Here is a 27027-nt window from a genome sequence, read left to right on the forward strand (position 1 = left end):
TTTTGTGTTCTTTGGGTTTTTAACCTGTTGGTTGTATTAAATATACGTGTCTACAGGCAAAAAGAACTAGAGTTTCTGTTTGATTGGCTCCAGTATAAAGAAACTTGAAATTATGAGAAAAAAAACTCTTCTCGAAAAAGTCTTCTATTTTTCAAGATATTGGAAATATTAGATATTTTGTTTTTTATTGTCTTTTTTCTACTTTTCTCAGTTGTACCAACTATATGAGCCTTGATTTGTACCAAAATTCCGTCGGAAGTGTAAAATTGCAAGAATTGTTGTCATTTTCAAAGGATTTCAGTTTTTTGATAGATAGGTGCATATTTTTACTGTTTCTCTAGCTCCCAATCAAAAATATTTTAGTTTCTTAGGCTTTTTTGGTGATTCTCACTCTCACAGTGTCTATAGAGACGGCCGAATTGTATGTAATTTCGGTTTTGTCTTTTGATTGATTATTTCGTTGTTAGGAGAACTAGGTGTCTTTTTTCTTCTAAAATAGAGCTTCTTTTTTCGCCAATTTCTCTCTAAACTTTACTCTTTTGTGTTTTTTGGGTTTAGAACCTGTTAGTTGTATTAAATATACGTGTCTACTGGCAAAAAGAACTAGAGTTTCTGTTTAATTGGCTCCAGTATAGAGAAACTTGAAATTGTGAGAAAAAAAACTCTTCTCGAAAAAGTCTTCTATTTTTCAAGATATTGGAAATAATAGATATTTTGTTTTTTATTGTCTTTTTTCTACTTTTCTCAGTTGTACCAACTATATGAGCCTTGATTTGTACCAAAATTCCGTCGGAATTGTAAAATTGCAAGAATTGTTGTCATTTTCAAAGGATTTCAGTTTTTTGATAGATAGGTGCATTTTTTTACTGTTTCTCTAGCTCCCAATCAAAAATATTTTAGTTTCTTAGGCTTTTTTGGTGATTCTCACTCTCACAGTGTCTATAGAGACGGCCGAATTGTATGTAATTTCGGTTTTGTCTTTTGATTGATTATTTCGTTGTTAGGAGAACTAGGTGTATTTTTTCTTCTAAATTAGATCTTCTTTTTTCGGCAATATCTCTCGAAACTCAAATATTTTGTCTTCTTTGGGTTTAGAACCTGTTAGTTGTCACAAGTATACGTGTCTACAGGCAAAAAGAACTAGAGTTTCTGTTTAATTGGCTCCAGTATAGAGAAACTTGAAATTATGATAAAAAACTCTTCTCGAAAAAGTCTTCTATTTTTCAAGATATTGGAAATAATAGATATTTTGTTTTTTGTTGACTTTTTTCTAGTTTTCTCAGTTGTACCGACCATATAAACTGTGAATTGTACCAAAATTCCGTCGGAATCGGAAAATTGCAAAAATTGTTGTCATTTTCAAAGGATTTCAATTTTTTGATAGATAGGTGCATATTTTTACTATTTCTCTAGCTCCCAATCAAAAATATTTTAGTTTCTTAGGTTTTTTTGGTGATTCTCACTCTCACAGTGTCTATAGAGACGGCCGAATTGTATGTAATTTCGGTTTTGTCTTTTTATTGATTATTTCGTTGTTAGGAGAACTAGGTGTCTTTTTTCTTCTAAAATAGAGCTTCTTTTTTCGCCAATTTCTCTCTAAACTTGACTCTTTTGTGTTCTTTGGGTTTTTAACCTGTTAGTTGTATTAAATATACGAGTCTACAGGCAAAAAGAACTAGAGTTTCTGTTTGATTGGCTCCAGTATAAAGAAACTTGAAATTATGAGAAAAAAACTCTTCTCGAAAAAGTCTTCTATTTTTCAAGATATTGGAAATAATAGATATTTTGTTTTTTATTGTCTTTTTTCTACTTTTCTCAGTTGTACCAACTATATGAGCCTTGATTTGTACCAAAATTCCGTCGGAAGTGTAAAATTGCAAGAATTGTTGTCATTTTCAAAGGATTTCAGTTTTTTGATAGATAGGTGCATATTTTTACTGTTTCTCTAGCTCCCAATCAAAAATATTTTAGTTTCTTAGGCTTTTTTGGTGATTCTCACTCTCACAGTGTCTATAGAGACGGCCGAATTGTATGTAATTTCGGTTTTTTTCTTTTGATTGATTATTTCGTTGTTAGGAGAACTAGGTGTCTTTTTTCTTCTAAAATAGAGCTTCTTTTTTCGCCAATTTCTCTCTAAACTTTACTCTTTTGTGTTTTTTGGGTTTAGAACCTGTTAGTTGTATTAAATATACGTGTCTACTGGCAAAAAGAACTAGAGTTTCCGTTTAAATGGCTCCAGTATAGAGAAACTTGAAATTGTGAGAAAAAAAACTCTTCTCGAAAAAGTCTTCTATTTTTCAAGATATTGGAAATAATAGATATTTTGTTTTTTATTGTCTTTTTTCTACTTTTCTCAGTTGTACCAACTATATGAGCCTTGATTTGTACCAAAATTCCGTCGGAATTGTAAAATTGCAAGAATTGTTGTCATTTTCAAAGGATTTCAGTTTTTTGATAGATAGGTGCATATTTTTACTGTTTCTCTAGCTCCCAATCAAAAATATTTTAGTTTCTTAGGCTTTTTTGGTGATTCTCACTCTCACAGTGTCTATAGAGACGGCCGAATTGTATGTAATTTCGGTTTTGTCTTTTGATTGATTATTTCGTTGTTAGGAGAACTAGGTGTCTTTTTTCTTCTAAAATAGAGCTTCTTTTTTCGCCAATTTCTCTCTAAACTTTACTCTTTTGTGTTTTTTGGGATTAGAACCTGTTAGTTGTATTAAATATACGTGTCTACTGGCAAAAAGAACTAGAGTTTCTGTTTAATTGGCTCCAGTATAGAGAAACTTGAAATTGTGAGAAAAAAAACTCTTCTCGAAAAAGTCTTCTATTTTTCAAGATATTGGAAATAATAGATATTTTGTTTTTTATTGTCTTTTTTCTACTTTTCTCAGTTGTACCAACTATATGAGCCTTGATTTGTACCAAAATTCCGTCGGAATTGTAAAATTGCAAGAATTGTTGTCATTTTCAAAGGATTTCAGTTTTTTGATAGATAGGTGCATATTTTTACTGTTTCTCTAGCTCCCAATCAAAAATATTTTAGTTTCTTAGGCTTTTTTGGTGATTCTCACTCTCACAGTGTCTATAGAGACGGCCGAATTGTATGTAATTTCGGTTTTTTTCTTTTGATTGATTATTTCGTTGTTAGGAGAACTAGGTGTCTTTTTTCTTCTAAAATAGAGCTTCTTTTTTCGCCAATTTCTCTCTAAACTTTACTCTTTTGTGTTTTTTGGGTTTAGAACCTGTTAGTTGTATTAAATATACGTGTCTACTGGCAAAAAGAACTAGAGTTTCCGTTTAAATGGCTCCAGTATAGAGAAACTTGAAATTGTGAGAAAAAAAACTCTTCTCGAAAAAGTCTTCTATTTTTCAAGATATTGGAAATAATAGATATTTTGTTTTTTATTGTCTTTTTTCTACTTTTCTCAGTTGTACCAACTATATGAGCCTTGATTTGTACCAAAATTCCGTCGGAATTGTAAAATTGCAAGAATTGTTGTCATTTTCAAAGGATTTCAGTTTTTTGATAGATAGGTGCATATTTTTACTGTTTCTCTAGCTCCCAATCAAAAATATTTTAGTTTCTTAGGCTTTTTTGGTGATTCTCACTCTCACAGTGTCTATAGAGACGGCCGAATTGTATGTAATTTCGGTTTTGTCTTTTGATTGATTATTTCGTTGTTAGGAGAACTAGGTGTCTTTTTTCTTCTAAAATAGAGCTTCTTTTTTCGCCAATTTCTCTCTAAACTTTACTCTTTTGTGTTTTTTGGGATTAGAACCTGTTAGTTGTATTAAATATACGTGTCTACTGGCAAAAAGAACTAGAGTTTCTGTTTAATTGGCTCCAGTATAGAGAAACTTGAAATTGTGAGAAAAAAAACTCTTCTCGAAAAAGTCTTCTATTTTTCAAGATATTGGAAATAATAGATATTTTGTTTTTTATTGTCTTTTTTCTACTTTTCTCAGTTGTACCAACTATATGAGCCTTGATTTGTACCAAAATTCCGTCGGAATTGTAAAATTGCAAGAATTGTTGTCATTTTCAAAGGATTTCAGTTTTTTTATAGATAGGTGCATATTTTTACTATTTCTCTAGCTCCCAATCAAAAATATTTTAATTTCTTAGGCTTTTTTGGTGATTCTCACTCTCACAGTGTCTATAGAGACGGCTGATTCGTATGTAATTTCGGTTTTGTCTTTTTATTGATTATTTCGTAGTTAGGAGAACTAGGTGTCTTTTTTCTTCTAAAATAGAGCTTCTTTTTTCGCCAATTTCTCTCTAAACTTGACTCTTTTGTGTTCTTTGGGTTAAAAACCTGTTAGTTGTCACAAGTATACGTCTCTATAGGCAAAAAGAACTAGAGTTTCTGTTTAATTGGCTCCAGTATAGAGAAACTTGAAATTATGAGAAAAAAGCTCTTCTCGAAAAAGTCTTCTATTTTTCAAGATATTGGTAATAGATATTTTGTTTTTTGTTGACTTTTTTCTGGTTTTTGTCAGTTGTACCGACCATATGAACTGTGAATTGTACCAAAATTCCGTCGGAATCGGAAAATTGCAAAAATTGTTGTCATTTTCAAAGGATTACACTTTTTTCATAGATGGGTGCATTGCTTTTTTTTGCTCTTGTTCGCTTTTGGAATACCAAGACCACCCAGCCCCGGGTATCAGGGGACACCACCAAGTGTAAACTGGTATCGCCCACCACATTTGGCATAAGTGGGACCACCCAGCCCCGGGTATCAGGGGTTTTTTTTTTAGCTCTTAGGGGTTAATTTAGGCTCTAGGTTAATTTTTTTAATCAAGATTTTGCCACTCTTTCTTTGTTTTAGAACCGTAAAGTCAGCCAATCGGATAAGGAAAACGCACTGAAGAAAGGAGGCAATAAGAAACGGGTCCAGAAGACCAATCTCTACGCAAAAGCTATTTCCCTTCGCTTCAATTGTTTTCACCCATCCTCCTCTGATGGACTAAGAGCGGCAAAGAGTCAACTAATTGAGCATTATCCACTAATAAAAAGTGTGTCTTTCCTGTGCTCAAGGAGAAACGAAAGTGGTCTGAACGGTTGGATGAACTTTCGCAACCCTTCCGATTGCGAAATCACAAAGCAACAGATGAGAAACCAGCCAATCAGTAAAATTGAAATACTCAAAGATGGAGACGTTAGTAAACCATGGTTCAAAGAGTCGATGATCTCCCAACCAGTTACCTTTAAAAAAAACGAGTGGTGTTGCCTGATGTCGATAACTTTTATAGTAGTGATGTGATGAAGTTTCCATGCAATAATTCTACTTGGTTTAGTGAACGTAATTGATTATTTATACGAATAAACGTGTTCATTTCATGTTTGTCTTTATAAAGGTGTATCACAGAGTAGCTCTTTTTACGTATGTGCGCAATTTAGGAATTTGTGGCTTGAATCTCAAATTTTTTTTATTGTTTTTAGTAAGGTAGGACATTTTGAGTCGCAGTGGCAGGTTTATTATGGTTAGTCGGGGCAGTTATTTTAACACCAGAACACCGGAGTTTGGGAATTTGAGGCTGAATTAAGTTTAAAGTCTAATCTTAGCGCAGGTTGTGTTAGATAATATTAGCGACAGGCCAGATATTTTTGTTTTTCTTCGAGGATGCCTATATAATACTTGCTTCATTTTTGAACTACCATACGTTGTCTTTTGTAATTAGAATCTCTACTGATCTTCAGTTTCAATGAGCGAGCTGCAGAAGCTAGAGAGGGCACTTCAGCGCCTTGAAAAAAGCACAAGACGATCAGAGAATGAGCATCGATTGTTCGTGGGAACAGTTAGAAGACTGAGAAAGAAACGTGATGTTGCTGTACAGAGAAGTAGAAATGAGCCGGTTGCCGTCCCAAGTATACCTGACGAAAATGTCAATCCCAGTGATTTGCCATCGGCAGGAACTGAATCAGAAGAGTTATATCTAAAAACAGCAGTTTCGGCTACACAACTCGGGATTAATCTGGCTATCGAAAATTTTACTGAGGACGAGCTAATCAATTTTATTGTCAGCCCACAAAAAACATCCCGTGATCCTTTAGACAAGAACAAAATTTTGGAAATTAAGAAGCAGGTGAATTTTCATTTTCCCGGATGCTGGCCAGAGGCAAGGTGTGCTATAAATCAAAAGGGCAGAGACCTAAAAAGAGCAAAGTTGAGATCAGTGAAAGAGCCAGCTGCGCAGCCAATTGCTCAGAGTGACGACTCCTCAAGAAATCTTGATAACATTGATGATTTTCTTGGAGCTCAGTAAATATTGTCAACTTTGTAGTTCGCGTTGAATGAATTTGTAAATTTGCTCTGCCGAATTGAAGTTGTTGAAATATGTTTTACTAGTCACATTTGAGCTAGTATGAAAGTAGATAGAAGCCAGTGAAGGCATCATTTGTGTATAGGCGGAAGAATTTTCTAGATTGTGTAATTCTTATCACCCAATTGTTATTCTTGAAATTTTTTTCCAGAAATGGCAATGTTTCCAAAGGCGGTTACTTTTCTGGGCAGTGACTCGAATTCCAAATCTGCGCGTTTAAACGATAAAAAACTGCTTGAGAACTTCCAGGGGATAGAATTTTTGTTTTTTTTTGAAGACGGAAACTATAGAGAAATTGGCCTTGACCATAAGGCATGGCCGGACAAAATGAGCTACACATGCCGTAGCCAAGTAAAGAAGGGAGATGTTCTCAGACTCTATTGGACGAACAAGTTTTACAACGCTCGTTTCATTACCAAAGGCGATAGCAACTTTATAAAAGTTGTTTGCACTCAAATGGACAACAGGTTGGACAAGGCCAATACATCAACAGAGAAGGCGAATCTCTCCTTTTCTGCAGAAACAGAAGCTGCGATCGAGACAATCTCGCAGCAAAGTCGAAAACGGCCTTTGAGTGAATTGAACCTGTCATGCATTGACCCAAGTGCACAAAGAAAAAGGCCAAAGACTTCAGGAGATCAGGACATTGAAGTTGTCCGAACTGTCAAGGAGTCCAGTTCGTCGAATGCCCAAAAAAACCTTGTGCAGTCAAAACTGAAAACAATCTCCACGGTGAGTTTGCCGAACGAAAGCGCTGATGAACAGAGCGATGATCAGTGTGAAGATGCCAATTCCACTATTCCGCAAGTTCAACACGGAAATAGTCCAACTATTTTTGATGAGAACAATGGCAATAGCCAGGAATCAGAAATCGAAGAAGTTGAGACCGAAGGTGAAGAGGCAATTGATGCTTCCAGTGACACTTCGATTCTGAACAGAGTGTGTAAAGCGATTCGCTCTGTAACGAAGGTTATAGACAATCAGCGCAGAGAGACTAGGGAGCTTAGGTTATATCTCGAAAATGAATTGAAAGCTGCGACCCCTGCTCCAAGTAGCGTTGTTAGTGAGGTCTCCAATGTAGAGAAACGGCAAATTTTTTTAAAAGGAGAGGACATGTCGCTGGTCGAAGGGAAGACTGCAAAGAAATATGGAAGGAATCTGGCGAGGAAATATTTTACAATTGAAGAGCTAAAAGACCGAAGAACCAATCCTAGGAAGTCAACATCCCTAGCATCACTTGATGGAGAAAAATTGCAGGAAATTAAGGAGCTAATCGAGGGACGGTTTCCGGGCGAATTTATGCAGGCGTGTGATGCAATAGACGATTTGGGGCGCGATATCAAGAAAGATATTATTAGAAAAAGTAAGAAAGCTGCTGATGGAAATGATTGTAGTAGCAGACAGGAAGCAGAGAAAAAATGGCTATCGATGTCTCATCTGACTTCAGATGTCTACCTTAACTTTTCCATCTTTGTTGTATCCTATTTTAAACTTTGTCTTTAATGTTGTTTCTAATATAGCTTGTGCATTGACAATTATTTGGATGAGTATTTGATGTTCATAGCTGTGTTTTCTTTTCCTTAACTCTTTCATCATTGTTGTATCTTATTATAAACTGTGTCTTTAATTTTGTTTCTAATATAGCTTGTTGCTTGTGCATTGACAATTAATCGGATGAGTACTTGATGTTCATAGCTCGCAGCTTCACAAAAAATTTACGCTATCAATGTATTTTGATTCTTTATGCAATTTGTTGCTAACAATATTGAAACTAGTTGTTGCCGTAAGTTCTTTTCGTGCTCAATGCTAAAGTTTTTGTCAAATTGGTTTCCCTGATTATACCAGTTCAAACTTGTTGCTCAATTAAAAAATTATTACCGTTTCATTTTCTGTAGAATTGAGGTTTTCTTGGTCGTTCTAAATTTTTTCATAGTTCGTTGAAATATTTAAGTTTAAATGCAATGGTTGATAACATTGCTTGGACAGATCTTGCTCAAGTCGACGCAGTCCTTACAGCTGAGCTTTTGGATAACGGGAATGTGCAAACGCATAAGATTCCAAGTGTTGGTCCAACTGTCTGTGAGTCAAACCGAAAAAAACTTGAAAGCCTTATGAGACGAGATTACTTGAATTTTCTAAAAAATTTCGATCTCCAACCCGGGAAAAAATCATTTTCAAAAGACGCTGCCCATACAAGTTTAGGCGTATTTGCCAAGAAGAAATTTATTTTTAACGAAATTTTGTTCGGTTTAACTGGCTTCCTTGCTCCGATGCCTTCGTCTGAAATCATTGCGGGTGTCAATGATGTCTCTATTTTTGATCATTCGACGGGACCAAAATTGATGCTCGGTGGTGTTTCGTTTATTAATTCCTCATGTAGGGAAAATTCTGTTTATGTGCCTAACAGGTGCCGATCAAAAGTGCAAATTCGCGTTACTGCTATCAAAGGGATAGAAGTCGGAGAAGAAGTTACTGTGCGGTATGGAGGTGACTTTTTTGGACCTGATAGAATGTTCTGTGAGTGCCTACATGCTGAATTTCATGGTGCATCGTCTGTTATACTCCATAATTGGACAAGATCAGGAAAAGTCAAACCAATTATACACTACCCCGAGACCCCAGTGAAAGCAATATCAACTTTGACTCCGAAATCTGGAGTGATTTCGCCTCTTTCAAGCGCCGAGAAATCAGAAAGTCACAACTCAAAGCGTAAATTTAAAGCTCGTAGCTTTGCAAGCTATGTTAGCAGAATAAAACCAAAAAAGTCTCGTTACCTCTCAAGAAAAAAAAGACTTCTCGTGTCAAGCTCCGGATCAAGCAGTGAAGAGCTAATGATTTCCAGTGAGGAAGCCGCCATCGCTCTACCAGAGTATTTTGCAAACACTGATTCTCCTTCGCCAGCACCGATTGAGTTCTCTACACCTTTGTTGTTGCGTCAAGTTGACAATTTTGTTGAAACTTCTAGTTCAGAATCCTCAGACAGCTCAACAGAAACACCGTTGACAGAGTCAGAAGATGCGCTATGTGATGGATCACGAGTATCGATGCCCGATTTTGTGGAGCAGTTCATTGGCATTGCTGATCAATTTGCATTGAGTGAACGAGCTGTCAAATCTCTTTTAAATCTGGTTGAACGTTCCTTGCCTTCTAAGAACAATTTGCCGAGTTTTTATCGTCTGCAACAGATGGAAGTCAATTCCAACACTCTAGAAGAGGAGGAATTACCGAATGGAGTAATTTTTCATTTGAACGTCAAATCTCAATTAAGCGCTTTGATTGAACGAAACATCGATTTAATTTATTCCAAGAATTGGCAGCTGCAGGAAGATATTCACTTGGAGCACAAAGAAAATTACCAAGTTCTACACTTTAGTTTAAGCACGGACGGCGTTTCGCCTGCGAAGTCCGCAAAGTTCAGTTTGTACCCAGTTTGGTTGATGTTGCTCAACTTGCCGCAAAAACGCAGAGTTTGTTATCGTAATCTTTTATTAGTATCTTTGTTTGGGGGCAACAGCAAGCCTGATTGCTCATCACTTATGAAAAACTTGTTTTATTTTGTTCACAGTTTCAACCATGAGCGCGTACTTCTAATTGGGGACAAAGAGTTCCAAGTCGAAATCAACATCCGACTTGTTACGGTTGATGCTGTCATGAAAGCCCCACTCGTAAACCAGACCCAATTTAACGGTTTGTACGGTTGCCCCAACTGCCTGGTACCAGGCCAGAGCCATTCGTCTGGTAAGCCTTGGATCTATCCATATCAAGAGAGCAAGTCGGAAATGAGGACAAACAAACACCGTTTAGAAGTTTTAGCTAAGGAGCCTACAGAAAAAAAACCTATCTTTGGTTTGAGAGGCGTGTCTGCTATTGAAAGTTTAGTATCAGTTCCCGAAGACGTGGTCATTGACTATATGCACCAAGTTTTGCTGGGTGTTGTGAAGAAGACTGTTAGCAATATTGTTCGTCAGAGAAATTTTTCGGCACAATAGAAGGGGCTTGTTTCCCGTCGGCTTACACTTTGTAGACTGCCTTCTCAAGAACATAATCGTCAGTTGCGTCCACTTGACACGCTCAAACTTTGGAAAGCCTCTGAGTTAAAGTTGTTTCTTCTATATGGGTTTTTATCTTTTCTCGGCACAATATCTGATCAGTTGTTTATTCATTTTTTCTTGTTGAGTACTGGAATTCGTGTATTATTAGAGCCTAAATCGGAGAAGGAGATTGATATTGCTGGGAAATGTATTGACTGTTTTCAACGGCAGCTATCTCGGTTCTACGGTGACAAGTCAGAAACGTACAATGCGCATAGTTTGGGTCATCTTGCGGACCAGGTGAAACGTTGTGGCCCGCTGTCTGTGTGTTCTACTATTGCCTTCGAAGCAGCTCATTTTCAATTAAAAAGAAAACTTGGTGAAACAGTTTCGACCAAGTTATTCACTCGTTTAGCTGTGAAACGGCGTCAAAGAATTTTCTATAGAAGAAAACCGTTTGTTGAACAGGCTTTAAAAATTGGACCTCTATTGCTAAAACGGTGCAAAGATGTTCAGGCTCGAATTGGCATGGTAACGTCCGTCCTCAAAACTTGTTCCTCCTTTTCTAAACACGGGAAAAATTATCACTGCCACACGTCAAGCTGTAGTTTTGACATAAATGGTTCGTGCGAACATATTGTTATGATTAATTCTGGTGAGGGAATTAGTGTTGGACAATTACATGCGATTTATGTCGATCTAGATAATTTGTGCGGTGTTGTTCAAGTAAAAATGTTCGAGTCTGTGACTGCTTTAAGACAAAATTTACGTGACCGTCTCACTACTCTTGAATCAAGTGTGGATGTTATTGAAATGGATTTGGCAATGGATGAAGTATTAGAGATCTTAGAATCTCTTGACGATGCTCATTTTGTTGTCGGTTCTTTGAAAAATGAATTAGTTGAAGTAGACGTAATGAATTTGGTGGCACCGTGCATCCTGCGAGTTGTTGGCGTTTTGAATTTTGTGTCAGAACTCTGTTGCGTCTTCGAGAGAGATTGACTTGTTATATTTTCTGCAATGTAATGAAAACTGCTGATATAAATGATAGAATAAGATAAGAATAAGATAATGATAGAATAAGATAGAATAAGAAGATATAATAAGATGATAGAACTAGTATTGTACATGACAGAGGGCTTGTACTCAAAGCTTCTTTAGTGTTCTTATTTGTTAAAAGCAATTGGTGTCTGTTGATCTTAGTGTACGTATGTTATTACCAGTTGTTTTCTTTATAGCCTTGACAGGAAGTCTTATCTGTTTGTAATTGGACTTTTAATTGGAGTGTTTTCTCCTGTGTGGAATGCTTTGAAAATGAGGCTATTATGTTTGTGGGTTACACTCAATACTTCTCCTGTTTTAGAGAGAAATTATGCCTAGAAATTATACTCGAACAACTAAAAGAAAACATTCGCAGTACGATCTCGACACTGCTTTGTATCTTGTAAGGCATGGGGACTACGAAATTCGTGCTGTTGCTGAGTCAACCGGGGTACTTTATTCGACTATAAGGAGGAATGTCAAACGTTCCAATGAGAATTCAAAGTGTGTGTTCACCCCAGCTCAGGAGTCGGATTTGAAAATCTGGATCCAGAACTTATGCGTTTCACAGAAGAAGGCATTGAAACAAGTTCTGGGAAGTGTGTACATGAGGGCAAAGGCTACGGAGGTGTCAATGCCAAAGCAGTGGGAGGGAAAAAAAGAAGCTGGTATCGATTGGTGGAGAGGCTTCTGTAGTAGGCAAAAGTTCAGATTGCCCTTTCCTACCCTTCGCTGCGTGGCGTGCAAAATAAATGTAAAAAACTCTGAAATCGATTTCATTTGCTGCAGTAAGTGTAACAGTTTTGCCTGTGAAAACTGCATTAATATATGCCAAAGCAGGGCTTTGTGCCAAAAGTGCTTTGAAAGTGTTCTGCTCTAAATTGTAGAGTCAATGCGCTGTTATCTTTTGTGTTAAATTACTGAACTAACCATACAATGAAATGTGTTTTTTCGAAATTGTAAAATTTCTCCGATTTGATCTTTCTATTTTCTTTAAAAGTATTTTTCTGCCAATGTGCTAATGAGAGATTTGCTACGGTTTTGGTTGCTGACTTAGCGTTGCAAATGGGGTGAAACGGACCCCAAAAAAATATTTCCGTTTCGTCAGTGCAGAGACGTTGTGTGCAAAGAACCCTAATTTGGGATGAAGATGTGGCACCACAGGTCTTCACTATACATTAGATTAGACTGGTTACCAAATACGGTAAGGTTTTTGGAAAAAATGCCCAGCAAACTTGTTTCAATTTTATTTTTTTTTCAAAGTAATGAGTTTTTAAAGATGTCTCTGACAATTTCATCTTGTGGAATGGGCAATGGGTATGAAGCAGTCATAGAAACGTGCTCTTTTGGCTAGTGGTCCATGAAAAAAAGTAACAGTTTTGCAACAATTGTTCTGGTTTACATTTAGGAAAAAATCAATGGATGCTATGATCTCGGCCATGATATCAGACAATTACTCCAAAAAAAATCCCCAGTGGGCCCTAAGGCCCACTGGGGATTTTTTTTTTGACACCCCACTATCAGAGGACTTTGTGTGCGTCATTTTGCGCTAATAAAAACTTTGCTGCGGTTTTGGTTGCTGACTTAGCGTTGCAAATGGGGTGAAACGGACCCCAAAAAAATATTTCCGTTTCGTCAGTGCAGAGACGTTGTGTGCAAAGAACCCTAATTTGGGATGAAGATGTGGCACCACAGGTCTTCACTATACATTAGATTAGACTGGTTACCAAATACGGTAAGGTTTTTGGAAAAAATGCCCAGCAAACTTGTTTCAATTTTATTTTTTTTTCAAAATATTGAGTTTTTAAAGATGTTTCTGACAATTTCATCTTGTGGAATGGGCAATGGGTATGAAGCAGTCATGGAAACGTGCTCTTTTGGCTAGTGGTCCATGAAAAAAAGTAACAGTTTTGCAACAATTGTTCTGGTTTACATTTAGGAAAAAAATATCAATGGATTCTATGATCTCGGCCATGATATCAGACAATTACTCCAAAAAGAAAATCCCCAGTGGGCCTTAGGGCCCACTGGGGATTTTTTTTGACCCCCCACTATCAGAGGACTTTGTGTGCATCATTTTGCGCTAATAAAAACTTTGCTGCGGTTTTGGTTGCTGACTTAGCGTTGCAAATGGGGTGAAACGGACCCCAAAAAAATATTTCCGTTTCGTCAGTGCAGAGACATTGTGTGCAAAGAACCCTAATTTGGGATGAAGATGTGGCACCACAGGTCTTCACTATACATTAGATTAGACTGGTTACCAAATACGGTAAGGTTTTTGGAAAAAATGCCCAGCAAACTTGTTTCAATTTTATTTTTTTTTCAAAGTAATGAGTTTTTAATGATGTCTCTGACAATTTCATCTTGTGGAATGGGCAATGGGTATGAAGCAGTCATAGAAACGTGCTCTTTTGGCTAGTGGTCCATGAAAAAAAGTAACAGTTTTGCAACAATTGTTCTGGTTTACATTTAGGAAAAAAATATCAATGGATGCTATGATCTCGGCCATGATATCAGACAATTACTCCAAAAAAAAAAAATCCCCAGTGGGCCTTAGGGCCCACTGGGGATTTTTTTTTGACCCCCCACTATCAGAGGACTTTGTGTGCGTCATTTTGCGCTAATAAAAACTTTGCTGCGGTTTTGGTTGCTGACTTAGCGTTGCAAATGGGGTGAAACGGACCCCAAAAAAATATTTCCGTTTCGTCAGTGCAGAGACATTGTGTGCAAAGAACCCTAATTTGGGATGAAGATGTGGCACCACAGGTCTTCACTATACATTAGATTAGACTGGTTACCAAATACGGTAAGTTTTTTGGAAAAAATGCCCAGCAAACTTGTTTCAATTTTGTTTTTTTTTTTTCAAAATAATGAGTTTTTAAAGATGTTTCTGACACTTTCATCTTGTGGAATGGGCAATGGGTATGAAGCAGTCATGGAAACGTGCTCTTTTGGCTAGTGGTCCATGAAAAAAAGTAACAGTTTTGCAACAATTGTTCTGGTTTACATTTAGGAAAAAAATATCAATGGATTCTATGATCTCGGCCATGATATCAGACAATTACTCCAAAAAAAAAATCCCCAGTGGGCCTTAGGGCCCACTGGGGATTTTTTTTTTGACTTCCCACTATCAGAGGACTTTGTGTGCGTCATTTTGCGCTAATAAAAACTTTGCTGCGGTTTTGGTTGCTGACTTAGCGTTGCAAATGGGGTGAAACGGACCCCAAAAAAATATTTCCGTTTCGTCAGTGCAGAGACATTGTGTGCAAAGAACCCTAATTTGGGATGAAGATGTGGCACCACAGGTCTTCACTATACATTAGATTAGACTGGTTACCAAATACGGTAAGGTTTTTGGAAAAAATGCCCAGCAAACTTGTTTCAATTTTATTTTTTTTTTCAAAATAATGAGTTTTTAAAGATGTTTCTGACAATTTCATCTTGTGGAATGGGCAATGGGTATGAAGCAGTCATGGAAACGTGCTCTTTTGGCTAGTGGTCCATGAAAAAAAGTAACAGTTTTGCAACAATTGTTCTGGTTTACATTTAGGAAAAAAACATCAATGGATTCTATGATCTCGGCCATGATATCAGACAATTACTCCAAAAAAAAAATCCCCAGTGGGCCTTAGGGCCCACTGGGCATTTTTTTTGACATCCCACTATCAGAGGACTTTGTGTGCGTCATTTTGCGCTAATAAAAACTTTGCTGCGGTTTTGGTTGCTGACTTAGCGTTGCAAATGGGGTGAAACGGACCCCAAAAAAGTATTTCCGTTTCGTCAGTGCAGAGACATTGTGTTCAAAGAACCTTAATTTGGGATGAAGATGTGGCACCACAGATCTTCACTATACATTAGATTAGACCGGTTACCAAATACGGTAAGATTTTTGGGAAAAAATGCCCAGCAAACTTGTTTCAATTTTATTTTTTTTTCAAAATAATGAGTTTTTAAAGATGTTTCTGACAATTTCATCTTGTGGAATGGGCAATGGGTATGAAGCAGTCATGGAAACGTGCTCTTTTGGCTAGTGGTTCATGAAAAAAAGTAACAGTTTTGCAACAATTGTTCTGGTTTACATTTAGGAAAAAAATATCAATGGATTCTATGATCTCGGCCATGATATCAGACAATTACTCCAAAAAGAAAATCCCCAGTGGGCCTTAGGGCCCACTGGGGATTTTTTTTGACACCCCACTATCAGAAAACTTTGTGTGCGTCATTTTGCGCTAATAAAAACTTTGCTGCGGTTTTGGTTGCTGACATAGCGTTGCAAATGGGGTGAAACGGACCCCAAAAAAATATTTCCGTTTCGTCAGTGCAGAGACATTGTGTGCAAAGAACCCTAATTTGGGATGAAGATGTGGCACCACAGGTCTTCACTATACATTAGATTAGACTGGTTACCAAATACGGTAAGGTTTTTGGAAAAAATGCCCAGCAAACTTGTTTCAATTTTATTTTTTTTTTTCAAAATAATGAGTTTTTAAAGATGTTTCTGACAATTTCATCTTGTGGAATGGGCAATGGGTATGAAGCAGTCATGGAAACGTGCTCTTTTGGCTAGTGGTCCATGAAAAAAAGTAACAGTTTTGCAACAATTGTTCTGGTTTACATTTAGGAAAAAAACATCAATGGATTCTATGATCTCGGCCATGATATCAGACAATTACTCCAAAAAAAAATCCCCAGTGGGCCTTAGGGCCCACTGGGGATTTGTTTTGACATCCCACTATCAGAGGACTTTGTGTGCGTCATTTTGCGCTAATAAAAACTTTGCTGCGGTTTTGGTTGCTGACTTAGCGTTGCAAATGGGGTGAAACGGACCCCAAAAAAATATTTCCGTTTCGTCAGTGCAGAGACATTGTGTGCAAAGAACCCTAATTTGGGATGAAGATGTGGCACCACAGGTCTTCACTATACATTAGATTAGACTGGTTACCAAATACGGTAAGGTTTTTGGAAAAAATGCCCAGCAAACTTGTTTCAATTTTATTTTTTTTTTCAAAATAATGAGTTTTTAAAGATGTTTCTGACAATTTCATCTTGTGGAATGGGCAATGGGTATGAAGCAGTCATGGAAACGTGCTCTTTTGGCTAGTGGTCCATGAAAAAAAGTAACAGTTTTGCAACAATTGTTCTGGTTTACATTTAGGAAAAAAACATCAATGGATTCTATGATCTCGGCCATGATATCAGACAATTACTCCAAAAAAAAATCCCCAGTGGGCCTTAGGGCCCACTGGGGATTTGTTTCGACATCCCACTATCAGAGGACTTTGTGTGCGTCATTTTGCGCTAATAAAAACTTTGCTGCGGTTTTGGTTGCTGACTTAGCGTTGCAAATGGCGTGAAACGGACCCCAAAAAAGTATTTCCGTTTCGTCAGTGCAGAGACATTGTGTTCAAAGAACCTTAATTTGGGATGAAGATGTGGCACCACAGATCTTCACTATACATTAGATTAGACCGGTTACCAAATACGGTAAGATTTTTGGGAAAAATTGCCCAGCAAACTTGTTTCAATTTTATTTTTTTTCAAAATAATGAGTTTTTAAAGATGTTTCTGACAATTTCATCTTGTGGAATGGGCAATGGGTATGAAGCAGTCATGGAAACGTGCTCTTTTGGCTAGTGGTTCATGAAAAAAAGTAACAGTTTTGCAACAATTGTTCTGGTTTACATTTAGGAAAAAAATATCAATGGATTCTATGATCTTCTCGGCCATGATATCAGACAATTACTCCAAAAAGAAAATCCCCAGTGGGCCTTAGGGCCCACTGGGGATTTTTTTTGACACCCCACTATCAGAGGACTTTGTGTGCGTCATTTTGCGCTAATAAAAACTTTGCTGCGGTTTTGGTTGCTGACTTAGCGTTGCAAATGGGGTGAAACGGACCCCAAAAAAATATTTCCGTTTCGTCAGTGCAGAGACATTGTGTGCAAAGAACCCTAATTTGGGATGAAGATGTGGCACCACGGGTCTTCACTACCCATTAGATTATACTGCTTACCAAATACGGTAAGGTTTTTGGAAAAAATGCCCAGCAAACTTGTTTCAATTTTATTTTTTTGTCAAAATAATGAGTTTTTAAAGATGTTTCTGACAATTTCATCTTGTGGAATGGGCAATGGGTATGAAGCAGTCATGGAAACGTGCTCTTTCGGCTAGTGGTCTATGAAAAAAAGTAACAGTTTTGCAACAAATGTTCTGGTTTACATTTAGGAAAAAAATATCAATGGATTCTATGATCTTCTCGGCCATGATATCAGAGAATTACTCGAAAAAAAAAATCCCCAGTGGGCCTTAGGGCCCGCTGGGGATTTTTTTTGACCCCCCACTATCAGAGGACTTTGTGTGCGTCATTTTGCGCTAATAAAAACTTTGCTGCGGTTTTGGTTGCTGACTTAGCGTTACAAATGGGGTGAAACGGACCCCAAAAAAATATTTCCGTTTCGTCAGTGCAGAGACATTGTGTGCAAAGAACCCTAATTTGGGATGAAGATGTGGCACCACAGGTCTTCACTATACATTAGATTAGACTGGTTACCAAATACGGTAAGGTTTTTGGAAAAAATGCCCAGCAAACTTGTTTCAATTTTATTTTTTTTCAAATTATTGAGTTTTCAAAGATGTTTCTGACAATTTCATCTTGTGGAATGGGCAATGGGTATGAAGCAGTCATGGAAACGTGCTCTTTTGGCTAGTGGTCCATGAAAAAAAGTAACAGTTTTGCAACAAATGTTCTGGTTTACATTTAGGAAAAAAATATCAATGGATTCTATGATCTTCTGGGCCATGATATCAGACAATTACTCCAAAAAAAAAATCCCCAGTGGGCCTTAGGGCCCACTGGGGATTTTTTTTTGACCCCCCACTATCAGAGGACTTTGTGTGCGTCATTTTGCGCTAATAAAAACTTTGCTGCGGTTTTGGTTGCTGACTTAGCGTTGCAAATGGGGTGAAACGGACCCCAAAAAAATATTTCCGTTTCGTCAGTGCAGAGACATTGTGTGCAAAGAACCCTAATTTGGGATGAAGATGTGGCACCACAGGTCTTCACTATACATTAGATTAGACTGGTTACCAAATAAGGTAAGGTTTTTGGAAAAAATGCCCAGCAAACTTGTTTCAATTTTATTTTTTTTTTTCAAAATAATGAGTTTTTAAAGATGTTTCTGACAATTTCATCTTGTGGAATGGGCAATGGGTATAAAGCAGTCATGGAAACGTGCTCTTTTGGCTAGTGGTCCATGAAAAAAAGTAACAGTTTTGCAACAAATGTTCTGGTTTACATTTAGGAAAAAAATATCAATGGATTCTATGATCTTCTGGGCCATGATATCAGACAATTACTCCAAAAAAAAAATCCCCAGTGGGCCTTAGGGCCCACTGGGGATTTTTTTTTGACCCCCCACTATCAGAGGACTTTGTGTGCGTCATTTTGCGCTAATAAAAACTTTGCTGCGGTTTTGGTTGCTGACTTAGCGTTGCAAATGGGGTGAAACGGACCCCAAAAAAATATTTCCGTTTCGTCAGTGCAGAGACATTGTGTGCAAAGAACCCTAATTTGGGATGAAGATGTGGCACCACAGGTCTTCACTATACATTAGATTAGACTGGTTACCAAATAAGGTAAGGTTTTTGGAAAAAATGCCCAGCAAACTTGTTTCAATTTTATTTTTTTTTCAAAATAATGAGTTTTTAAAGATGTTTCTGACAATTTCATCTTGTGGAATGGGCAATGGGTATGAAGCAGTCATGGAAACGTGCTCTTTTGGCTAGTGGTCCATGAAAAAAAGTAACAGTTTTGCAACAATTGTTCTGGTTTACATTTAGGAAAAAAATATCAATGGATTCTATGATCTTCTCGGCCATGATATCAGACAATTACTCCAACAAAAAATCCCCAGTGGGCCTTAGGGCCCACTGGGTATTTTTTTTTGACACCCCACTATCAGAGGACTTTGTGTGCGTCATTTTGCGCTAATAAAAACTTTGCTGCGGTTTTGGTTGCTGACTTAGCGTTGCAAATGGGGTGAAACGGACCCCAAAAAAATATTTCCGTCTCGTCAGTGCAGAGACATTGTGTGCAAAGATCCTAATTTGGGATGAAGATGTGGCACCACAGGTCTTCACTATACATTAGATTAGACTGGTTACCAAATACGGTAAGGTTTTTGGAAAAAATGCCCAGCAAACTTGTTTCAATTTTATTTTTTTTTCAAAATAATGAGTTTTTAAAGATGTTTCTGACAATCTCATCTTGTGGAATGGGCAATGGGTATGAAGCAGTCATGGAAACGTGTTCTTTTGGCTAGTGGTCCATGGAAAAAAGTAACAGTTTTGCAACAATTGTTCTGGTTTACATTTAGGAAAAAAATATCAATGGATTCTATGATCTTCTCGGCCATGATATCAGACAATTACTCCAACAAAAAATCCCCAGTGGGCCTTAGGGCCCACTGGGTATTTTTTTTTTTGACACCCCACTATCAGAGGACTTTGTGTGCGTCATTTTGCGCTAATAAAAACTTTGCTGCGGTTTTGGTTGCTGACTTAGCGTTGCAAATGGGGTGAAACGGACCCCAAAAAAATATTTCCGTCTCGTCAGTGCAGAGACATTGTGTGCAAAGATCCTAATTTGGGATGAAGATGTGGCACCACAGGTCTTCACTATACATTAGATTAGACTGGTTACCAAATACGGTAAGGTTTTTGGAAAAAATGCCCAGCAAACTTGTTTCAATTTTATTTTTTTTTTCAAAATAATGAGTTTTTAAAGATGTTTCTGACAATCTCATCTTGTGGAATGGGCAATGGGTATGAAGCAGTCATGGAAACGTGTTCTTTTGGCTAGTGGTCCATGGAAAAAAGTAACAGTTTTGCAACAATTGTTCTGGTTTACATTTAGGAAAAAAATATCAATGGATTCTATGATCTTCTCGGCCTTGATATCAGACAATTACTCCAAAAAAAAATCCCCAGTGGGCCTTAGGGCCCACTGGGGATTTTTTGTTGACACCCCACTATCAGAGGACTTTGTGTGCGTCATTTTGCGCTAATAAAAACTTTGCTGCTGTTTTGGTTGCTGACATAGCGTTGCAAATGGGGTGAAACGGACCCCAAAAAAATATTTCCGTTTCGTCAGTGCAGAGACATTGTGTGCAAAGAACCCTAATTTGGGATGAAGATGTGGCACCACAGGTCTTCACTATACATTAGACTAGACTGGTTACCAAATACGGTAAGGTTTTTGGAAAAAATGCCCAGCAAACTTGTTTCAATTTTATTTTTTTTTCAAAATAATGAGTTTTTAAAGATGTTTCTGACAATTTCATCTTGTGGAATGGGCAATGGGTATGAAGCAGTCATGGAAACGTGCTCTTTTGGCTAGTGGTTCATGAAAAAAGTAACAGTTTTGCAACAATTGTTCTGGTTTACATTTAGGAAAAAAATATCAATGGATTCTATGATCTTCTCGGCCATGATATCAGACAATTACTCCAAAAAAAAATCCCCAGTGGGCCTTAGGGCCCACTGGGGATTTTTTTTGACACCCCACTATCAGAACACTTTGTGTGCGTCATTTTGCGCTAATAAAAACTTTGCTGCGGTTTTGGTTGCTGACTTAGCGTTGCAAATGGGGTGAAATGGACCCCAAAAAAATATTTCCGTTTCGTCAGTGCAGAGACATTGTGTGCAAAGAACCCTAATTTGGGATGAAGATGTGGCACCACAGGTCTTCACTATACATTAGATTAGACTGGTTACCAAATACGGTAAGGTTTTTGGAAAAAATGCCCAGCAAACTTGTTTCAATTTTATTTTTTTTTTCAAAATAATGAGTTTTTAAAGATGTTTCTGACAATCTCATCTTGTGGAATGCGCAATGGGTATGAAGCAGTCATGGAAACGTGTTCTTTTGGCTAGTGGTCCATGAAAAAAAAGTAACAGTTTTGCAACAATTGTTCTGGTTTACATTTAGGAAAAAAATATCAATGGATTCTATGATCTTCTCGGCCTTGATATCAGACAATTACTCCAAAAAAAAATCCCCAGTGGGCCTTAGGGCCCACTGGGGATTTTTTGTTGACACCCCACTATCAGAGGACTTTGTGTGCGTCATTTTGCGCTAATAAAAACTTTGCTGCTGTTTTGGTTGCTGACATAGCGTTGCAAATGGGGTGAAACGGACCCCAAAAAAATATTTCCGTTTCGTCAGTGCAGAGACATTGTGTGCAAAAAACCCTAATTTGGGTTGAAGATGTGGCACCACAGGTCTTCACTATACATTAGACTAGACTGGTTACCAAATACGGTAAGGTTTTTGGAAAAAATGCCCAGCAAACTTGTTTCAATTTTATTTTTTTTTCAAAATAATGAGTTTTTAAAGATGTTTCTGACAATTTCATCTTGTGGAATGGGCAATGGGTATGAAGCAGTCATGGAAACGTGCTCTTTTGGCTAGTGGTCCATAAAAAAGTAACAGTTTTGCAACAATTGTTCTGGTTTACATTTAGGAAAAAAATATCAATGGATTCTATGATCTTCTCGGCCATGATATCAGACAATTACTCCAAAAAAAAATCCCCAGTGGGCCTTAGGGCCCACTGGGGATTTTTTTTGACACCCCACTATCAGAGGACTTTGTGTGCGTCATTTTGCGCTAATAAAAACTTTGCTGCGGTTTTGGTTGCTGACTTAGCGTTGCAAATGGGGTGAAATGGACCCCAAAAAAATATTTCCGTTTCGTCAGTGCAGAGACATTGTGTGCAAAGAACCCTAATTTGGGTTGAAGATGTGGCACCACAGGTCTTCACTATACATTATATTAGACTGGTTACCAAACACGGTAAGGTGTTTGGAAAAAATGCCCAGCAAACTTGTTTCAATTTTATTTTTTTTTTCAAAATAATGAGTTTTTAAAGATGTTTCTGACAATTTCATCTTGTGGAATGGGCAATGGGTATGAAGCAGTCATGGAAACGTGCTCTTTTGGCTAGTGGTCCATGAAAAAAGCAACAGTTTTGCAACAATTGTTCTGGTTTACATTTAGGAAAAAAATATCAATGAATTCTATGATCTTCTCGGCCATGATATCAGACAATTACTCCAAAAAAAATCCCCAGTGGGCCTTCGGGCCCACTGGAGATTTTTTTTTGACACTCCACTATCAGAGGACTTTGTGTGCGTCATTTTGCGCTAATAAAAACTTTGCTGCGGTTTTGGTTGCTGACTTAGCGTTGCAAATGGGGTGAAACGGACCCCAAAAAAATATTTCCGTTTCGTCAGTGCAGAGACATTGTGTGCAAAGAACCCTAATTTGGGATGAAGATGTGACACCACAGGTCTTCACTATACATTAGACTAGACTGGTTACCAAATACGGTAAGGTTTTTGGAAAAAATGCCCAGCAAACTTGTTTCAATTTTATTTTTTTTTCAAAATAATGAGTTTTTAAAGATGTTTCTGACAATTTCATCTTGTGGAATGGGCAATGGGTATGAAGCAGTCATGGAAACGTGCTCTTGTGGCTAGTGGTCCATAAAAAAAGTAACAGTTTTGCAACAATTGTTCTGGTTTACATTTAGGAAAAAAATATCAATGGATTCTATGATCTTCTCGGCCATGATATCAGACAATTACTCCAAAAAAAAATCCCCAGTGGGCCTTAGGGCCCACTGGGGATTTTTTTTTTGACACCCCACTATCAGAGGACTTTGTGTGCGTCATTTTGCGCTAATAAAAACTTTGCTGCGGTTTTGGTTGCTGACTTAGCGTTGCAAATGGGGTGAAATGGACCCCAAAAAAATATTTCCGTTTCGTCAGTGCAGAGACATTGTGTGCAAAGAACCCTAATTTGGGATGAAGATGTGGCACCACAGGTCTTCACTATACATAAGATTAGACTGGTTACCAAATACGGTAAGCTTTTTGGAAAAAATGCCCAGCAAACTTGTTTCAATTTTATTTTTTTTCAAAACAATGAGTTTTTAAAGATGTTTCTGACAATTTCATCTTGTGGAATGGGCAATGGGTGTGACGCAGTCATGGAAACGTAGTAGCTCCCAAACAAAGTTTGAAGCAATTGTTTTGGTAGCTTGTCTTTTGCACATTATGCTAAATCGATATGTTAAATATTTGTTTTTTTATATAATACTAATATTCTAAGGTGAGGGCCTCGGGCCCGCATGAGGTGCACCACCCCTCCCTGCCCCGTTGAGACGCCGGTTAGTCGGTTTCCCCCCCCCCTCTGGGCTTTTGTGCATCTCAAGTTGGGGACGTCTTCGGTCTGGTTTTTAAAAGTAAGTTTTTCGTACGGATGTTTACGATTATTTCAAATAGGTACTTTTAAAAAGAGGTCTTTTTGTTTAGGTCATAGAGTTGTCCAAAGTGAACCCTGATAAGATCCGTTTTTCCCTGCTTTCCTGTGGGAAATCCTATTTTTCCCGAGAGCGCTGGTAAGATCTGGGGTTTTTCCCGGTTTTCCTGTTGAGAATCTTATATCCCCCTGAAACCCTGATAAGATGCAGGGAAAAAACCCTGGGTTTTCCTGGTAAGTTTCCCTGGTAAGAAAACCCGAAATTCCCTGAAACCCTGATAAGATGCAGGAAAAACCCTGGGTTTCCTGGTAAGTTTCCCGCTTTTTTCCCGGTTTCCCTGCCAGGAAACACTGGTTCCCGGAAACCCTGCCGGGAAATGCGGGATCTTACTCAATCTTTGCATATCTTACGAACCCTGGAAAGTTTCCCGGTAAGTTTCCCGGGACTTTCCCTTGTTTTTCCTGGGTCTTGCCGGGAAATTTTCCGGGAACTTATTAAGATTTCCGGGAATCGGTGCACTGGGTAAAGCTACAAATTTTTAATACAATTTGATCAAAGTTGCGCTTTTTTTCTGGTGTCTCAATTCATACGCTGTCTTTCGGATTTCAATTCTCCGTAACGCCTTGGCGATATTATTTTGTTAACGTAATGAAACATGGAAATTGATAGATTCGTGGTCTATTCCTAGATAATTATGTTGACAGGTCAAACAAAACGGAAGAAAAAGGATGCCGAGAACGAGCGAAGCGCAGAAGAACAAGAGCAAGAATCTTCATTTCAAGATCAAACTTCAGATGAGGAATATACTAAAACGGTCACCAAACACACAACCACCAAACGCCCACGCACTAAAACGAAACAGACGCATAAGACCGGGCCTAAAACTAAAGAAAAGAGGTCAAAAAGTCAGAGAAAGAAGGATAACGCCTCCGACTCTGGCTCGCTACTCATAAGCGATGAGTCATCGGACCATCTTAAAATAAGTCCAGAAAGCGAAACAGATATTGGCGATACTACAAGCGAGACGTCAAAAGTTCGAGAAAAATCTACTGACAAAGTTAAGTCCACAAAGCGAAGTAAGACCGAGAAGAAAGTTGGTAAGGACACCGATAAACAGTCACAAAAAGGCGATAAGGTCACAAAAGCTTCGTCGAAGGAACATCCGACCTCTCAGAATTCGAGGAAAAATGAATCGAAAGCAGCTTCAACTAAAAAGAATGTATCTAGTCATTACGATGGCAAGAGACAAGAATCGAAAGGCAGTAAAACGAAATCGGTGAAAGAATACGGGGATAAACAACACAGCGCAAGTGTCAAGTCAGAACCCAGGAGTCATAAGAGTGAAAGAAGTCGGCCTGAGAACTCACGCGCTTCCAGATTCACAACTGAGTCGAAGGCAAAAGGACAGGTTGGTAGATGTAAACAAATTGTTTGCAATCAATTAAAAGCTAGGTTGTTGTGGGATATGAAAAGACCGTTGGTCGACTCATGAAAAGACTTTAGGTCGACCCTTACTAGGAGGTCGACCGTGTATTTAAGGTAGGGAAATACCCCCCTAGGTCAACCTTATAAGTCTTTTCATATCGTCGACCTCTCAACTGGGGCTGTTATATGTTTACCAATTGAGCACACGAGTTTATTTTATCATAACCACCAAGAATGAGTCTAGCAAGTACGGCATGATATTAATGACAAAAATGAGCTTCATGTTGTAAACGTATATAGGGGTGGGCATTGCAAAATTTGAATCAAGAATCAAACAAAATTTTGCTGAAATTTTATGTATTCTGATGCTACATAGGAGAACCACCAATCCTGTACCATGGAACGTTCTCCCTTATTCCTAACATTCGTTCCACTATGACTGATTATACATATTTTTTCCCTAAAATCTTCAACATTTTATTTGCCTTAAGCACTTAGTCCAAAAGTGTTTCATTTTATGCTTGTCTTCGTTAACTCAATGAGTCTATGAACTACTAAGGCAGACCCGAAGTGGTGTCTGTTTACTGCCTTAAGGGTTTTAGAGAGATAAAGCTACTTTATTTCTGTGCAACGCAAACTTACCTAACTCTATGAGGCTAACGAGCCAGTAAAACACTGAAGATAAACTCTTCATTATTACAACAAACATAGTTATATGTCGCCGGACTCAATGGTATCAACATAGTTAATAAATTCGGTAGACTGACTAGTTTATAAGGAGATTCTTCTCAGTCTGTGATTGGTCGAGAATTCACAGAATAAATTTCTGTCTGCTTCACAATGCATTTTTTATACAGGTAGTTTACGAACAGAACTTCGACTTCGAGAACCAGGACGACGCTGACCACATTCTAGAACGCAAACGACAAGATCAGTACGATCGAGATCCGTACGACATGCAAGATGAACCTGCAGATAGAGATCCCAGAAGTCAAAGCAAGTTCCCGTATCAAAGGCGCCAATATGGTGGGTATAATTACGGCCACGAACCAAATTACGACAGAGACTCGAGAGCAGACCCGTCAGTTAAGAGCGACACCCACTTTTACTCAAGTATCGCAAGCTTCAGTTACAATGGTGACCAGCCGAAGACCGTGAAAAGTGGCAAAAGAGACAGACTTGACAAAAATAACGACCATAATGTCCAGCAAAACGACAAGACTTACGATAAGAAAAGCGTAAAATACAAACACTTGGACAAGCTTGGCAACAATGAAGACCTGAAACGCGGTGATGATCGGAAACATAGAAAAGAAGAGACAGAAAATGAAGATTTAAAGCCAAATGAAAAAAGAGGGCGTAAAGGACACGGTGATGATGAGAAAGACGGTCCAAAGAACGAACGAACGAGCACGTCGAAGCAGGAGAAACTGTATGAATCGCAGCCGATTAGTGTTACACCATTCGAACCACAAACGCCTTAGCAATGCTGCTCGATTTAAATTAAAGGGAGCATGTAATTAGATAAAGGTTATGCAGTTTTAATATACAAAAGTTTTAAATAAATTATTAACCAATTTGTTTTATTATTACGAAGTCTCGGTAATGATGCCAGCAAGATGTTCTAGAATGCTCCTGGGCTACACTAGATTTCTTTCCGACCCACTTTAGTGGGGGAGGAACTATATACTCAATTGGGTTTTTTTCTGTTCAGACAATTTTCGCTGATCGATATAATCATCGTAGAGAGTTGTGAGTGGTATCATTAAGAAGCCCGTCCAGCAAGGAATATGGAATTAAAAAGATTTTTTTTTCAATTTTCAATTTTTATAGGAAGTTATCGAGGGTTTAAAGTTTTGGTGAATATTAGACTT

General features: G+C 37.9%; 2 protein-coding genes across 2 annotated transcripts in view; one reads left to right on the top strand and one right to left on the bottom strand.

Moving 5' to 3' along the window:
* Window positions 1-26728, top strand: part of LOC142337466 (uncharacterized) — a 70004-nt gene extending 43276 nt beyond the window's left edge. The window contains exons 7-8 of the mRNA XM_075386706.1: window positions 24433-25136; window positions 26011-26728. Of these exons, the coding sequence (XP_075242821.1) occupies window positions 24433-25136; window positions 26011-26637 (1331 nt within the window). The 3' untranslated portion in view covers window positions 26638-26728. The remainder of the gene's footprint in view (window positions 1-24432; window positions 25137-26010) is intronic.
* The window catches only part of LOC142337467 (glycine dehydrogenase (decarboxylating), mitochondrial-like), a 266460-nt gene that overhangs the window by 135045 nt on the left and 104388 nt on the right, over window positions 1-27027 (bottom strand). The gene's annotated exons all lie outside the window — the stretch shown is intronic.

Source organism: Convolutriloba macropyga, chromosome 4 (genome assembly GCF_964194025.1).
Source record: "Convolutriloba macropyga chromosome 4, txConMacr16.3, whole genome shotgun sequence".
Lineage (NCBI taxonomy): Eukaryota > Metazoa > Xenacoelomorpha > Acoela > Convolutidae > Convolutriloba > Convolutriloba macropyga.